Below are 17,631 nucleotides of genomic sequence, written 5' to 3' on the forward strand. Positions count from 1 at the left end.
AATGAATGTTAGACAGAGAGGCATCTTGAACTCCCGAGAAACCTCAATGAGCTTGGTTACCATGTGGATATGGTCAATCGTGCTGAATCCTTTTCAGAAATCAGCTTGCTTGCATGGTTGTCCCTCATCTAGTGTTCTGCCAATCCTATTCAGGATGACTCGAGTGGACAACTTGTAGATGATAGACAATAGTTGCCAATGTCGTGGAAGTTCCTTTCTTGTACAGTAGTACAGTCCTGCTGGTTCCATTGGGATGGAACCTTGCATTCAGACAGGTAGGATGTGAAGAGCCAAGCCAGCGTATTGATGAGTACTGATGGCAGGTTCTTCAGGTGTTCAGGTCTAACCTTGTCTGGACCAGGTGCTGTTTGTTTCTTTACTGATGAAATGGCGTGTCTGATTTCAGAAGGGAGAACGTTGGGAACGACATATCCATCCTGTGGAATTTGGTATTTGGGCAGGTGGACATGGCTATCAAAGAGATCTGAGTAGAAGTCATGAATAATCTTCTCCATTGCCCTTCTGGAAGATGTGATAGATCCATCAGGACATCGGAGGGTAGTAATCTTGGTCTTGGTCTTGTAGTTGGCGAAGGACAGGCTGGTGTTATGAATGCTTTTCCCAGCTTCTGCCACATCTACCAGCATTGCTGCTCTTCTCTCTTTGAGGTCTTCTTTGATCGCATCTCTGCACTGCTTTGCGAGCTCAGATATTTGCTTGTGGTTGCCTGAGGCATGTGCCAAACCACGTTGGCAAATAAGCTCAAAAGTTTTCGAAGACAGGCATTTTTTTGTGGCTATCTCTCTCTTGGCATTCCTCGCACAATCATGGAGGTGTGAACCAATCAATCATATTCTTCATCAATGTTGTCAACGACAGCATCTTCCCCATGTTGCAGCAATAGTGCCAAAGAGTTCCCAGTTGGTGGTCATTCTGGGAGTTCTCTTCTTAAACTTTGCAGCCCTTTCTCCCCACTCTGTGAAGCAGAGTTTTGCACGAAGGAGACAGTGGTCCGATCCTGTTTGGAATTTTGGGACAACAGCGACATTAGTCAGGCAAAACTGTTGATTAAATATGATGTGGTCAATTTCGTTGTGGAACCATCCACCGGGAGACTCCCATGTCCAACGTTTAGATTCGGCCTTCTGGAACTGTGAGTTACCATGGATGGTCTTCATCAATATGATGAACTCAGACAGTCTGTCACCCTGTTCGTTCCATTCTCGGCCATGGATCCCAATGTGGAGTTCTTCGGCTGATCTTCTCAGTCCTATCTTAGCATTAAAATCACCAACAATTATCTTGTAGAAGGTGTGGTCTTATTTATAGAACTTCTCCAGATCCATGTAGAACTTCTCAATTTCTCCTTCATCATAATTGGATGTTGGTGCGTGAACAACAAAGATAGAAACTGCCGGCAGTGAGCCACATCTATTCACATTATAACACATTTAATACCCATCTTCCAGGATTGCCGCACCATATTTGATAGGGTTCAAATATGATTTGAACCATGGGAACACCTACAAGGGCGATTAGAGGCCGCCCCAAAAGCATCTATCCCTCTCAAAGAGCCTGGCAAGCTACCGAGAGTATTCCGCCCACATGGCAGAGCCTGGCAAGCTATCCGTTGTGTATTCGATATGCCAAAACCAGTCATTACAATGGGTTTCATTCCCCTGACCCTGAAGGAGTCACCAATACGGCAGCGTTGAGAAGGATGAGGAAGGAGAGGCTGTTAAAATCTCAAGGCCGAACTAGGCTGCCAAAACGAAGAAAGACAAAAATAATTGTCTGTACTTTCAATGCACGTACGCTGGCATCAGATGCATCCATCGAGGACCTGATGGTACAAGCGCGAAAGATCAAGTACGACATCATTGGTCTGACCGAGACAAAAGGCATCAATCACATCACACCATTTTTGACACTGGAGAAGAACTGTTCCTCGAAACACGTGATAAAAGAAGCATTGGAGGCGTCAGTGTCCTTGTCAACACGAACTTGGCCATGACCATTGATTCATTTGAATGCCTAACAACCCGAATCAGATGATTTGAAAATCAAAAGATGGAAACCTGAGTTAACAGACCACAGATTTCTGATGAATCCTTGTGGATTTCATCTGAATGAATGGCTAGAGAAGAAATCCAGTTGGACTCCAAGAAGTTCTCCTTGATTCTCCTTTGACCTCAGGAGCCCATGCTTAAGCAAACCTAGTGGTTTTACCAATGAGCCCTGCTCTGCCTGACTGAACTGGCTTTCTCTGAGACTTCAGTTTTATCTCTCTAGCTGGACGCCACACAGTTTGTGGATAATATCACCATCTTGCATTTTAGTGGGGCCCCCATGATACCAAGTCCACACAAAAAAAGGTTGCAAAACTGGTTCTCATTTGTTGTCTCAACCTACATCCCCTTAGAAAATGTTTAGGAAGAAATCCCTAGTCTATATTTTATAATCTATAGACCACAATCTATATCGAAGAACCCCACTAACTCATCAAACACTGAATGATAAACTCATCATGATTCCAAGCCATAATAATCATTTAATGGTGAACCCAGTGATTCATAATCATTCACCCGCCACGCCTTTATTTATCCTTTTATTCTCTTTTTGATTCTATTCTTTGCTATCTCAAGACATTCCTCCCATGCTGTGGGTGTACCATTGACTTGAAAGAATCACTCCATGGCATCACCATGAAGAGAATCAAGAGATATAAGCAAAATCCCCCTGATCACCTGCCACCAAAAAGCAAGTCTGGCTGATGTTTCATCTTTACTCATTCACTCAATAATTATTTATTGTCACTGTCACTGTCACTGTCCTCCTGTTGTTCATCGATTTTCTCAGGCGGGCCCAGTAACGTCTCCATTGGAGACTTTGTAGTTACTGTGTCTGGCATATCGAATACATCACGGGTAGCTTGCCAGGCTCTGCCAAGCGGGTGAGATACTCTCGGTAGCTTGCCAGGCTCTCCGAGGGGGGGCGGAGGAATCGAACTCGGGTCAGCCATGTTGGCTGCGTGCAAGGCAAACGCCTACCGCTGTGCTATCGCTCTGATTATTAAATGCAAATATTAGTCTGGGTTCTGGAAACACGGTAACAAAATAGGGAGAAAATCCTGTCCACAGGAAATTGGTGTGATAGCCAGTGGGAAATAAGCAATCAGCAAGTACAATAGTTTCATCTAGTGCAACTAAGGAACAAGAAAGAGCTTCCTCCGCAATCTGCCCTGACGGAGAGTCAGGCTATGATCTGGTACTATCCTTGCCAACCACATCTTCCCCAACAAAAGAGGCCACAAGATTCCCCTTCATAATAACAGACTCCTGATCCTGCGCAACGAACACTTTCTATTCCAGTTACTATAGCTGAGTGACAGACAACCCCAGAATTCAGTGGTAGAGTAACATTATTCTAGGCTCCCAGAGTCCATGATCCAGAATTTGCATGAGGCATAGCAAAAGATTGTCCCTGTCCCACCACTTCTGGGACCTCTTCCAAGGAAGACTCAAAAGTTGGCAGTGAAAAATCATTTGGAAGTATCTTCACGGGTACCAGGGTGTGGATAGTCGGCCAGGCGGTCCAATGGGAGGTGCTTGTATTCAACCGCCATCTTGCGAGGGAACCCAACCATCCCCCGTGGTGGCTGAATGAGAGCATCTCCCGGAGAGCCAAGCCAAAGTACCCGGCACTGGCAGCACCCAGCTTCAGGTGTCACATCGCAATCCTTCTGCCAAACCCTCTGGGCTAAAGCCCATCCAGGTTGGGTCTGCATCCAGTTGGGGAGTGTGTGAACACAGAACCCAGGACTTGAAGGGAAACATGTTTGCAGCAACACAAGGGTGCTGTGGCAGCAAGCTTGGCGAGTGAAACCTCTACTTTCTGAGTCCAATTTCAGAAACACAAAACAAAGAGGGAGGGTGGAGTCCCTGGCCTTATCTCTGAGAACTGAAACCACTGAATCTTATCTGAGCATTATGTAACACTTCAGCTGGAACAAAAAAATAAAAACACAGCCAAGTAACCTTTTGACAGAACAGCCCCTGACCACAGACAAGAGATCCCTAAGTGACTGTGACCTCCCTAAGTGACCTGACATTTCTGCTTTGGGCCTTATTTATTTTTAAATATTTTATTTATTTATTTTTTCCCTTTTTAAGTCATGCAACATGGGGCTTTATTTTGTTTGGGCAGGAAGTGGGGCAGGGAGCCACGCCTAGCATTGCTTAGGACTTACTCCTGGCTCTGTGCTCAGGGATCACCCCTAGAAGTGCTGGGGGGACCATTTGGGATGCCAGGGACTGACCCCAAGAAGGCTGCATGCAAGGCAAATGCTCTACCCACTGTACTATTGCTCTGGCTCCATAGATTTAGACCAAGCACCTAAAACTCAGACACTTTGGAGGTACACCTATACCAGAATCCAAGAACCCTGAATTCAAATTCTCTCTCAGCCTTTCCCCACCAACCTGCACCCATACAGAACAGAGGGCAGCAGAATCAAGGCCTCTGTCATTTCCACAAAGGCCTGAGGTGGTTGGGAATCATCCGATCACACTTCAAGTCACTGGAACCACCAGCAGTACTGGTATGGCCATGTGCACTGGGAGATAGAGGGTCTAGAGGTATAACATGTCTTCTCTGAGCTTAATTCCTGTCAACACTAAAAATGTAATTTTTTTAAGTGGGGAGAAGCAGAGAGATAATACAGGGTTTGGGGTTTTCTTTTTTTTTTGCTTCTTTTGGGGGGTCACATCCGGCGATGCACAGGGGTTATTCCTGGCTCTGCACTCAGGAATTACTCCTGGCGGTGTTCAGGGGATCATATGGGATGCTGAGACTTGAACCCTGGTTGGCCACGTGCAAGGCAAATGCCCTACCTGCTGTGCTATCTCTCCAGCCCTGAGATAGTACACAGTTAAAGGTATTTGTCTTACATGTGGCCAACCCCATTTCAGTCTCCAGCCCAGCATCACCCAGGGTCACTCCTGAACACTGAGTCAGAGAGGGATCTGACCAGAGCACCCGTGGCTTAACTCCCCCCACCAAAATATAACTGTCCTCTCAACGATATTTCTATTGTGGTTATGTCCTTAAAAGTTATCCTTTGGGGTTTGGTGCCACCAGCAAGTCAATCTGTACCTGCGAGGCGAGTGCATCAGCAGCTTGATGGTGCCTTCAGACTTCTAGATACCCCAAATTTTCTGCTTTGCCTTTGGCGAGACCCCAACAACTTGGGGCCAAGTTTACCACGAAAGTAAACGGCCAAAAGTTAGGTATGTGGAAGACACACCCACTGACCACCTCTGGTTCAGCTATATAATTGGAGGCAAGGCCTCTCTGGTTCCTGATCAAACTGCTTAGGCCATGATCCAAGAGACTCAGACACAAATCTCGGAACCCAGAGGTTGAAGTGCGTTTGACAGAAGAGCGTCTGGTTCCCTCAGTAGGTTACCGGAGCCAGGCCACCTCAAGGGGGAAAGGGTGCTGTCCCTCAGCCTGCTCCCCCTTAGCGGCTCGGTGGCCACCATCTTCCAGAGGCCATTGGACAGTCAGGTTTGGACCCACAATGATGAGACACATGGGGCCTTATGGGATGGGGGTGGAGCCAGCCCTTTCCTCCCCGCCCCAACGAGACCCCGGGTCACTGCCCACATACGGCCTCTCTGGCTCCTGATCAAGCTGCTTAATGGCCATGATCCCAGAGACTCAGAAAAGCACAAAAATTTGTAAGTCTACAACTGTACCTCATAGTGTTTCACTAATAAAAATTTGAAAAAATAAAGAATGAAGGCCAGGATGTTTACATAGCTGCGCCCATAGGATGCTAAACAACCAGCAAGTTCCTTTTTGTACAGCAATGAAATCATGGCCATCTCCCATTCTATTCTAGCAGGAATTCTCCTTCTTGGATGCCCATTTGCAAAAACATCATACATCTAAGCTTGAACACGCCAGAGCAATAGTTCAGTGAGTAGGACATTTGCCTTACACACAGCCAACCCAAGTTCGATCCATGGCACCACAGAGGCTCCCCCAAGCCCTTCCAGGAACAATGCCTGAATGCAGAGCCCTGAGCACCACCAGGTATGGCCCAAAACACAGTAAAGTAAGTAAAGGTAAAGGCCCTCCCGCTGATCATCGATTTGCTCGAGCGGGCCCAGTAACGTCTCCATTGGAGAATTTGTTGTTACTGTGTCTGGCATATCGAATACGTCATGGGGAGCTTGCCAGGCTCTGCCGTGCGGAAACTTGCCGGGCTCTCCAAGAGGGGCGGAGGAATCGAACTCGGGTCGGCCATGTTGGCTGCGTGCAAGGCAAACGCCCTACCGCTGTGCTATCGCTCCAGCCCTCGTTTATTTTATTATTTTTATTATTATTATTATTATGGAGCAGAGCGAAAGCACAGCGGTAGGGCGTTTGCCTTGCACACAGCCAACATGGCCGACCCGAGTTCGAGACATTACTGGCCCGTTCGAGCAAATCGATGATCAACGGGAGGGCCCAAAACACAAACAAACAAAAATCTATCGAAGCTAGTTTGACACAGGGGACTATCCTGACTTTGGGGTTTATAAAGGGGGAGCAATTTACCACAATCTCCCACCCTTCCCTTGGCCTGGTTAGGGCCAGAGAGCGTGCTGGAAAGAAGGCAGAGTCATGGGCTCAGGCTGGGGTAGCTGGTTTCTCCCCTTCCTGTTTGAGCAAACCCAGCAGTTGCAGCCAGGGGCCCAGGAGATAAGCACTGCAGGTATGCACGCATGCACAAGCCTGTGCAGCTCCCTTCTTCATGCAGGCATCATCTCTGCACCTGGAATTTTCATGCAGCACCTCCAGAAGAGCCTCCCACCAAAGCTCACAGGTTCTGCCCCCTCACCCCATGCTGAGGTCTCTGTCCTGCCTTTTGAAGACCTGAAACTCCCTGTGGGCCATGGGGATGACTAAGAGAAATGAACCTGTGAGATAACCTCCTGATAAGCACTGTCCTGCTGACCCTGTCCTGAGCACATTCACACAGGCCAGGGGCCAGGGATTAGCCAGCCACAACACGTAGGAAAGGGGTCACGGTCACAGTCACGGTCCTCCTGTTGTTCATCGATTTGCTCAAGCGGGCCCAGTAACATCTCCATCGTGAGACTTGTTGTTACTGTGTTTGGCATATTGAATACGCCAACGGGTAGCCTGCCAGGCTTTGCTGTGTGGGCGAGATACTCTCGGTAGCTTGCCAGGCTCTCCGAGAGTGGTGGAGGAATCGAACCCGGCTTGGCCGGGCCAGCTGCACGCAAGGCAAACGCCCTACCACTGTGCTAGCGCTCCAGCCCGTAGGAAAGGGGGAGGAGCATAAATTGAGAAGAGAGCAGGATCTGAGGGGAGCTCAAGTCTGATGCAACCCACCTCTTTGGAAAACAATGTGGTCGCTCTTCAAAAAAGTAAGAATTAAGGGAGTCGGAGTGATACTACACAGCAGATAAGGTGCTTGCCTTGCATGCAGCTGACCCAGGTTCAATCCCCAGCATTCCATATGATCCCCCAAGTCCTTCCAGGAGTGATCCCTGAGCGCAGAGCCAGAAGGAAGCCCTGAGCACAACTGGGGTATGGCCCCCAAACAAAACAAAACCAAGAATTGAACTTCCTTGTAACCCAGCAATCCTACTTCTTGGTATTGACCCAAAGAATCCAAGAACTCGATTCGGAAAAGACTCCTACGTTCATTGCAGCACTATTCACAATGGCCAAAATCTGGGAACAACTCATGGGTCCAAGAACAGGCAACTGGATACAGAAACAGGCACATATGCACAATGGAATACTACTCAGCTATGAAAAAAAAGATGAAATCAAGTAATTTACAACTACATGGATGGATCTGAATAAAGTCAGCCAGGAGAGGGCCAGCTACAGAAAGCTCTCGCTCTTATGTGGGATATGGTGGGCCGGAGAGGCAGCGGGCAGGGTGCGTGCCTTGCACACGGTTGACACAAGTTCCATCTTCAAAGCCATATTTGATCCCTGAAACCCTCAAGAGTGATCCCTGAGCACAGACAGAGGAATCGGCCCTGAGCAACTGCTGTGTGTGGCCAAAAAAAGCAAAGCTAAAATAAATGTGGGCTATAAATCAGTCCTTGGGTTCCTGGGGAAGTTGTCAGGCTCCCTTCCCCTGCCCAGGTCTTGGGCACACAGGCCCCCAGCATCTGAGGACCGTGACATGCTTCACAGGCAGCAGCTGGGCTGAGTACAGGATCAGGGTTCCAAGATGTGCATCTGAGTCCTATCTCTGGCCACCTGTGGCAACAGCGCTTCCTGCCGTCCGCTGACTCAGGTTACTACGGAAGCCCGCGTGCCCACCCAGCAGTTCTGCCTGCTTGCACTCGCACAGCCATCGCTGGCCTTCCCAGCATTCAGAGCAAGATCCAAGAGAGGCACAAGCCCATGAGAGGGGCACATGCAAGGCAGCTGGGCAGCCTGGCCCAGCATCGTCATCCAGATTCCTTCCTGTGGTGCTGTGTGATGCTGAGCAAGCACCTCAGCCTCTCTTGGCCTCAGTCCCCTTTCCTGCTTCCAAGGAGAGATGCTCTGAGGGGCCATGTCTCCGCAGTCTGATAGCCTAGTGGTGGGGGTCCGGGGAGCTCCCTCCACTGCTAGCTCTCTCTTGCAAGAGTCCCAGCCTCTGTGTGAGATGGGAGGAATAACAATAGAACTTGTGAGGGTTAACTGCATGTGTTCTGGCACGGAGCTTGAGAGTTGGAGGCTGAGTGCAGATTCAGAGATAAGGGATGCAGTGAACCAACAGTCAGTTGATTCAGAAAATCACTGTCACTGTCACTGTCCTCCCATTGTTCATCGAGTTGCTTGAGCGGGCCCAGTAACGTCTCCATTGTGAGACTTGTTGTTACTGTGTTTGGCATATCAAATACATCACGGGTAGCTTGCCAGGCTTTGCCGTGCAGGCAAGATACTCTCGGTAGCTTGCCAGGCTCTCTAAGAGGGGTGGAGGAATCGAACTCGGGTCAGCCATATTGGCTGCCTACAAGGCAAACGCCCTAGCACTGTGCTAACGCTCCAGCCCAGATTCAGAAAATAACCCCCAGAAAACACCTCAAAAAGAGTGGGGAAATGGCACAAGCCTCAGGGGATCATATGTGGTACTGGATATCAAACCCAGGTTGACAGCTTGCAAGACCAGTGCCTTAACCCCTGAACTCTCTCTGCAGCCCTGGGACTATTTCCAACTCTATATAGGAAGGTTGGCACCATCACCATGCTGCCATCTTGCCTTAAGGAAGGGATTTCAACAGGTGGAATTCGCCGGGGTGCAGTTTGGATGCTAGATGGCACCTGCTAGGGACTGGGCAGTATCAGGGGACTCTCAAGCCCCTTTTCCATCCTCCAGGACCTGTGTCTGGGTTCCCCCACCCATGAGCACCCACAACACTCTGCATCCCCATCCTCCACTTCCATTCCTGCAGGGGCAACAGATTCGTGGCTCAGTGGTGGAGCTGTGCCACTAACCCACCAAGCCCCTGGTGCCACTGTCCTGCCCTCACCCCAGTTACACTCAGCTGTGTCCCTGTGGCCAGAGCTCCCTGCCTGGCCTTCCTCTACTGCCCCCAGCACAGCTGGACAACTTCCCAGGCCTTCTCACAAGTAAGCAGCTGGAGAGAAAAGGGTTTTGAACAGACGTCATGGGACAGCAGAACTAGGGCTCTGGGATCCCTGAAATCCCTGAACACACACACACACACACACACACACACACACACACACACCCTTGTGGCCAAATCTAAGAACAACAGCACCGTCAGCCGGTTTGGGAAGCTTCCTGAAATAGTCTTCCAAGAAGAAAGATGCCTGCTGTGAAAGAGAGACACGTATCCCCTCCTGGGTGCCCTCAAAGGAGTTAAGAAAGCTGAACACACTCGGGGGAGGGGGGGGCAAAGGTCACTGTCAAGGCTGGAGCTCCAGGGTGATCCAAGCTGTTCCTAGAATTGGGGCGTGCATGGTAAAGGTACAACTGCACAAAAGTGTTGCAAACGGAGCACTATACAGATGTGATACTCAAGCGGGACATGGGAGGAGAGAAGGCAAGGGCGTGGGCACTAATATCTAACTGGAGGCTTTGCATGGCCCGCTCTCGGATCCACCAGGTGACTAACTCTCACTCCGGTGCTCGGGAATACTCCGACGGGGTCATTTCAGATTGAGCCAGCGCAAAATCATCTGATTACAAACAATAAGTGTGACAGATGAGAGGCCCAGGCAAGGACTGGGGAGGAGCTCCCCAGCCCAAACGATTTTTTAATATTTCCAGCCAGCTCTGCTTCGGGGTCTTCGGATCTCTTCCCAATTCTCCCCTCTTCCAGAAATGGGTCCCCCATCATTCCTTCTGGGGGTGCGGGACTGCTCTTTTTTTCCCTAGGATCTCAAGTCAGGACTTGCCTGTCTATCAAGTAAAAGCGCCAAAGTCCTCTGCGCATGCGCCCGGGCCGTTAGTCTTCCACCCTCCCTTCCCCTTTGCCCATTACCAACATGGCGACCCCAGCAACATTCCAGCACAGCCATGGTGAGTCTTGACGTCATAAGTCGGCGCCGGCAGTTGCGGGGCGCCCGGAGTCTGCACGTGTGCCCGGGTTGGGAACCTTCCTGGGAATCATGGATACGCCGCGGAGGCGCAGCAGGCGGCTGGAGGGTCTGAGGCCGGAGCCCCCTGAGAACTCCGCCTCAGTTCTGCGCGTGAAACGGGCCCTGGTGGAGATCGAATCAGGCGATCCAGAAGTAACCAGGGAGCCCGGGTCTCCTCGGAGCTTGCGGCAGCCGGACCCCGGGTCCCCCGGACATCAGCCGGAGACAAGCCCGGGGTCTCCCCTTCTGCAGCACTGTGCATCCCGGAAGCCCCCCCAAAGGCTGCCAGAGCCGTGCTCACGGCCCCCCCAGCTTCAGCAAGAGCCAAGCTTGGAGTCACCCCGAAAACCACCAGAATCGAGTCCAGATCCCCCCCGGCGGGAGCCAGAGCCAAAGAAGGAGCCCCCGGCGAGATGCGAGGTGCGCGAAGACCCGGGCACGGAGCCAGGCCCGGGGTCCCCCCGACATGAGGCGCAGCTGGGCTCGGAATCACTGGAGCCTTGCCCGGGCCAGGCAGCCCCGGGTCCGGAACCCTCGGGGCCTCTGCAGGAGCTGACACGCCAGTCCCCCGGAACCCCTCGGGCTCTGCCTGAACCGCGCAAGCCTCCCCCGGCCCGGGACGTGGCCACAGACGACATCGGGGCAAAGAAGCGGAAAGGGTCGGCAGCCCCGGCCCCCGCGGAAAAGAAGTCCAAGAAGGAGGAGATGCCCGTAATTCCGAAGGGGAAGCCCAAGTCGGGGCGTGTGTGGAAGGATCGCTCCAAAAAGAGGTGAAAAGGGGGTACAGAAGCCAGGGGTGGGCTTCCTGGGGAGGGGCTCGGAGGCTGCCTGGAGAGTCTTTGGGATGGAGATCACGCCTTTCTGGGTGCAAACAGGTAGTTAGTTGTACACGGTGATCAAGTGTTGGGGTACTGGGAAGGTTGCGCCTTCTCCCTCTGCCGAAAGCCAGCAGCCAGGTATGAATTCATTCAAAAGGCTCCAAGTTTTGTCTGTGTAGGGAATGTAGCCCAGCAAGGACTTTACTGGAGAGGAAGCTGTGAGGTCTTCATCCTCTGTCGCCTGATGCCCTGCCTGCTCTTGGTCATCAAAAGCACAGACGCCCCGTAACCCTCTCCTTGACTTCATTTTCACATTGGTGGAAAAGAATCGCCACTCCCAGGGCAAGGAAAGGTTTTTCAGGAACCTGGTTTCATTGACCTGCCTAGGTCCTTAGACTTTAAACGTGGCCGTTTCCGTTAGAAACTTTCAGCCCAGAGTGTATGGGACACTTGCGGGACACTTTAGGGAGGGTTGGCCCATGTCACCACGGGCTCCGTGGCATTGCATCTCCAAGGAGCAGGAGGTCCGTGGACTTTCTCCTTTTACTGGTCCCAGCCCAGCACAGGCTCTGCAGAGAGCCCGGGGTGAAAGCCTTCAGGAGCTGGTGGCTAAGGGCCAGACAGCCAGAGGCATTGATGTTGGGGACCTCTGGGAGATGGTGGCTGGTGGCTGAGTGCAGGTGAGCGGAGGCTGCTTATGCAGCCTGATACCCTTCCCAGCAAAAGGGAATCGGGGGTGAGCTGGGAAGACCTGGGGGTGTTAGCGTGAAGTGAAAGCGGATTCTCCTAAGCTGGTGGGTTCTTGAGAATTGTATGAAGGATTTGCATACAAGATTGGAAGACTGAAAGTTAGTTTATTGTACAGGAAAGGTAGATGGTTCCAGGTCCCTCCCCAGAGGTCCTAATCCTAACCCTCTCCTTTACCCATGAACAATGACCAAGTCCCTGCGCTGCTCCCTACCCGTGTGTGCTTTCTTCTGTTTCCGGCCACAGCCCCCCACGCAGGCAAAATCCCTGCGTTTCCAACTATCGCTGGGTCTCCCAGCTGTACCCCAGCAGTTCCTCTTTTAGTCCCGGTTTTCCTAGTTTTCCTACTCTCCGGCCACGGTCACTGGCGCGTGGGTGAGAGTCCTGTGCTCAGCACCTTGTCACTAACTGGGCATCTGGGCTATCCCGAGCACCCAAGCCCTCTCTACCTGTCTGGCCCTGAGTGGCCCGCCGGTACTGGCCCGGTGCCTGGATGCACTGCCCTACCTGCTCCGGGGCGGGAAGAGAAGAGAGTCCAGAGCGCATGCGCCCAGAGAGAGTGAGCGAGATGGGGAGAGAGGTGGATGTCGGCGGGGCTGGGGGCTTCCAAATCCCACCCCCAGCCATCCCATTCTACACTCTGATTGGCTGCCTGTTCTATGGGCGGAGATTTAAAGTGACCTGGAGCTCTGCCCCTCAGCTCCTGTATCAGTAGCACCCACCTTCTGGGCACCCTCCCGCCTCTAGAAGGAGGGCAGCATTTACACAGAAGTCTGAATGAAGCCTCGCATCATCCCCTTTTTGGGTTGGGACCCGTTTCTTGTCTCCCTTTAACCGGACAAGCTGCAGAGGCTCGGAGACTGCCTGTCTCACCGCCGCCACGGGAGGAAGTGGTGGTTTTGGACCTGGGAACCTGGAACTCCAGGCCCGTCTGCATCTTCCTTCGTTCTCCAGATGACACCAAGGCTGCACACCTGCAGTGCGTAAGCACCGGCCACATAAGGCCAGAGGAGTTAATTGTAGTTCACCCTTGGCTCACCCTTGCATGTGGCTCAATGAACCCAAAATACAGCACTGGCATCAGCGCGTTTAATCAAGTCACTGATTAGTTTCCTGGCACCAGAGAGACAGTCTAATGGGTCAGGCTCTTGCCGTGCACTCAGCTGACCCGGGTTTCTACCACACATGATTCCCCCTGAGCCTGGCCAGGAATGATCCCTGAACACAGAACCAGGAGTAAGCGTTGAACACAGCCAGTGTAGCCCAGAACACACACCCGCCTCCCCCCAAAAAAAGTATTATCACTTCCTGTTCATGTCTCCCATATTGGGGAGAGAGGTTCTGGATGCTGCAGAGAACTGGACCCCTGAGGGCCAGAGCAATGGTACAGCAGATATGGTGCTGGCCTTGCACACGGCCAACCTGGGTTCAATCCCTGGCACCCCATATGATCCCCTAAACCTTGCCAAGAGTGATTTCTGAGTGCAGAGCCAAGAGTAAGCCCTGAACAGTGCCAGATGTGCCTACCCCCCCCCCCAAAAAAAAGAAGCTGGACCCCTGAAATGGAGTGGACCACTCTGGTCATTCCTGCCTGGCCACGTGCTTTGGGTCTTCGGGTCTTTCTTTCTCTCCTCTGAGCCCAGCGTGCTCTGCTCGAGTGCCTCCTGGAGGCATGTATGGGACCTGGGCTAGGATCCCATCACCCCCCACCCCCCACCAAGGAGCCCACAAGCTCCCCTGTCCCCCGCCCCAGGTTCTCCCACATGGTGCAGGACAAGCCCCTGCGAACCTCCTGGCAGCGGAAGATGAAAGAGCGGCAGGAGAGGAAGCTGGTCAAGGACTTTGCACGCCACCTAGAGGAGGAGAAAGCTCGACTCCGGGAGGTGAGAGGGCTCGGGTGGCTGCGGGCAGGGACAACCCGGCCGGAAGCCTGGCCCAGCCTTCCACGGAGCCCGGGGGTGTTGGGGTGCACGCACCAGCTGGCAGGTATGGTGGCGTGTTCCCACGTGGTGGTGACATGACTGCAGACCCTTTCCTCGTGTGCATCCCCCTCACTGCCCCCCAGGCCAGAAATGCCCCCTCCAAGATTCACCACCACCACCACCACCACCCCCAGCCTTCCCGGAACCTGCCCAGTGGGTAGCAGGCCAAGAGGGAGGTAGTGGCCCACCCAGATCAGCGACTGTCCAACCCGGACCCAAGCTCACCCAGCGATAGGGTGGGGGTCAGCAGCCCTGTGGTCATATGTCCCTGCTCAGCCCCCTTCCGGGTCCTGCAGACGGGTGCCGTGGGGTTTTCTTGAACTTCCTGTGGCACCCTGGTTCCTTGGGCAAAGAGGCCCTCTCATTTCCCCTCCCCAGGGCTCCCTGCCCAGCCCCCTCCTTCAGACCTTCCCCTCACAGGCACCCCAGGGCTCACTTCCCCTTCCTCCCTCTCTCCCCTCTCCCCCCCCGGAGTCACCAGAGCAAAAGAGAGGCCCCATCAGATGCAGAGACCTGGGAGGGCCACACTGCTAGGACGGGGCTGCAGCAGCCCTGCCGGGTACCTGATTCATCCAGACCAACCCTGGACCAGCCGGGACCAGGCAACATCATGGGGACACCATCCCTAGGCCTCACACTCTACCCCTGGGGGGCGTTAAGTCACCGGGCCAACATTGGGGTCCCTCTCACTGGGGAATCCCAAACAGAGAGCCGGGTTCACCTTGTCACGCTCTGATAGTGCGGGGGTCTGAGCTCATAGCTCTGTGGTTGCCCGGAAGCGCTTGGACCCACGGAGCCAATGGCCTAGGCTGGGTTTAGGGCACAAAAAGGTTCCAGGGCTCGGCTCCAGGCCCTGCCAAAGTGGAACAGGGGTGGGATGTAAATGAGGGGGGGTCCCCTTCCCTGCCACTTCCAGAGCTCCACCCTCACCATGCGCGTTGCATTTAGGGGCACCCAGCTCGAGGGAGAGGGGAGACCCCAGGGGCTGTCTGGGGTGTAGCTGGGAATATACCCCAGTCTGCATGGATCTGACCCGCATCTTGGCAACTTCCCACTGGGAGCGCTGTGGCCATTAACCCAGGTTCTGCCCGCCCTGCCAGTGGGAACGCCCAGGGGCTTGGGGTTTCTCTCCCTTCCCGGGAACATCCCCCCTACCAGCCAGCTCCAACCCTGCCCTCTGGTTCCAGGAGAAGAAGCAGCGCCGTGCCGAGAACCTGAAGCGCCGCTTGGAGAATGAGCGGAGGGCGGAGGTGGTGCAGGTGGTGAGTGTCCTGACCCCAGGATCGCCGGCCCTCCGCGGGGATGGGGTGCGGGGGTCCTCTTCCCTTTTCCCCAGGGGCCGAGGGCAGAGGCCTGCCACTCTGATGCCCCCATCTCGCCTCCCCCCAGATCCGGAACCCGGCCAAGCTGAAACGCGCCAAGAAGCGGCAGCTGCGCTCCGTGCAGAAGCGGGACACCCTGTTCGCGCTGCAGAAAACGCCGCCCCGGCAGCTACCGGCTGAGCTCGGGTCGCAGAGGGTCGGAGGGGCCGGGGAGCAGGGGCCTCCCTGAACCACCTCTCACACTCCCCCGGCCTGGACTCTGAGCCAGGGAGACCCTGGGGCAGCAGGATCCGAGACCAAAGGGAAATCCGGGACCCCGCAGAGGCAGAGAGAAGAGAGAGGTGGCGCCCCGGGCTCGGCCCCGCCCTCACCAAGTGCCTGCACCCCCGAGTGGATTCTAGTGTCTCCCAGAGTCGGCGACTAGAGTTGGCTCCCCTGAAGCGTGGCTGTTTGCTCCCAAATTCCTGGGCCCGGTCCAGACCCGCCAGCAAATACCTAGCCCTCCCTTGCAGACAGCCTGGTGCCAACAGCACCCTTCCCTCCCTGGACATTACTAAGGAGGAGGTTGTGGGGGGCAGCGTTTCTCTCTGGCTTCCCCCGCGGTATCCCCCAGGTCAGCTGGGTGCTGCCCCACCCCAGGTGACAGCAAAAAAACCTTTATTGACTCCACTGCCCCACCAAGGCACGTGACTGGTCCCAAGGGCACAGCTGGCCTCCAGTCCCACGCCCCCAGGTGGAGCTTCCGCTCTGGTGGCAAAGAATAAACAAGGGAATTGTCCTGTCTGTCAGTTGAGGATGAACCACGGGGTAAGGCGGGAGGAGGGAGCACGGGTGGGTGTCGGGGTGCACTGTTGGTTCACCAAGCACGTGCCAGGGGCCAGGGCAGCCCCAGGACCCGTGCACGGAGGTCACAACTGCTCTCTTCCCAGTTCTTCCAACGTTTTGACCCCCCCCCACACACACACACACACACATACACACACATTGATGGCATCAGCTCAGATGGACATTGAGTCTGTCCATGCCGTCCCCACAGGGTAGAGGTGATGGGCAGAGTCCAGTGGCAATGGCGTGTCCACCACATTGCCCCACCGACCGGACACGATAGTGTCCCCTGTTTGTTCTGTCCCCCTCCCCTCCCCAACCCAATGTGGTCCGGAAGTAGCTGCTGTAGAACTGGGCATCACCAACAGGATCTCACCCAGCTCCGGGTCTGTTCTGGGGTCCGCCACACTAGGAAGGACCCGCCCTGTGCTGGGGTGCAAGTTTATATACTATGGTTGTCAACCTCAGTAAAGATGTCTGGTTTATTGAGGTTCAGCAGGGTACCCCCACCCCCAAATGAATCGTGGCGCCTCTCATTCCGCCTCATAAACGTGGATGGTAATGAGGCACTGAGCAGCCCTGCTCTCGAGTGTGGCCATGCCAGGGTGCTCCTTCCCTTGCTGACTGGCGCGCTTACTGGACACCGGAAGCTTGGAGCTGGATGGGGTCCAGATAGAGGACAGGAGGTAAGGGGGCGACTTGCCTTGCATGCCACCAACCTGGCACGATTCCTGACCCAGCATATGGTCCTATGAGCACTGCCAGGAGTGACCTATATCCCCAACACCCCAAATAAAAATTGGAGCAAATGAGCTTGTCCCTTGAGACAGAATGGTTAAAGGAAGAGGCAGAGTTGTCACTGCTTTGCAAACCTTTCATCGCCATTTCTGGCCCCTAAAATATACTGGTGGTTGAACATTCACCCGCCCTTCCCGAACCCACCCCCATCCCATCAAATGTTATCCCAGCCCCACCCCCAATCATCTGCCCAAGTGGTTCCTTAGAATCCTTCCTTTGTTCAAGAAGTCTTATTTTCTTTTGAGGGGGTCACACTGGGCAGCGGTCAGGGCTTTACTTTTGCTCTGCTCTCAGAATTCCCTCCTGACAATTCCCGGGCGAGTCTATGGAATAACCAGGGGTATAGAACCCACCGCATTTAAGGCGAGCGCTCTCAACGCCTGTCCCACTCTGAGAACGTTTAATCCCGCCTCCTAAGGCCGATCTGAAGTGCAGAATCCGCATCGCCCCCGGCGACCCTAGTCTGCAGGGAACGTCGTAGGAGAAGCGCTGCTGCTCCGGGGGACT

General features: G+C 53.7%; 1 protein-coding gene across 1 annotated transcript; it reads left to right on the forward strand.

Moving 5' to 3' along the window:
* Positions 1-10,607: 10,607 nt before the first annotated feature.
* Positions 10,608-16,179, forward strand: CCDC86 (coiled-coil domain containing 86). Its single transcript, XM_056131839.1, has 4 exons — positions 10,608-11,402; positions 13,951-14,080; positions 15,367-15,441; positions 15,569-16,179. The coding sequence occupies exons 1-4, from the start codon at positions 10,663-10,665 to the stop codon at positions 15,728-15,730; spliced, it is 1,107 nt and encodes a 368-aa protein (XP_055987814.1). The 5' UTR covers positions 10,608-10,662; the 3' UTR covers positions 15,731-16,179.
* The last annotated feature ends 1,452 nt before the right edge of the window (positions 16,180-17,631 follow it).

This window comes from Sorex fumeus, unplaced genomic scaffold, assembly GCF_029834395.1.
Source record: "Sorex fumeus unplaced genomic scaffold, SorFum_2.1 ptg000093l, whole genome shotgun sequence".
Taxonomy (NCBI): domain Eukaryota; kingdom Metazoa; phylum Chordata; class Mammalia; order Eulipotyphla; family Soricidae; genus Sorex; species Sorex fumeus.

What these genes read in the sequence shown, in the direction of transcription:
- CCDC86 (XM_056131839.1), top strand. Translation starts at nt 10,663, where the DNA reads ATGGATACGCCGCGGAGGCGCAGCAGGCGGCTGGAGGGTCTGAGGCCG. An exon ending in AAGGATCGCTCCAAAAAGAG is followed by an intron (nt 11,403 to 13,950) that starts GTGAAAAGGGGG and finishes CCCCCGCCCCAG; the next exon opens with GTTCTCCCACATGGTGCAGG. An exon ending in GGGCGGAGGTGGTGCAGGTG is followed by an intron (nt 15,442 to 15,568) that starts GTGAGTGTCCTG and finishes GCCTCCCCCCAG; the next exon opens with ATCCGGAACCCGGCCAAGCT.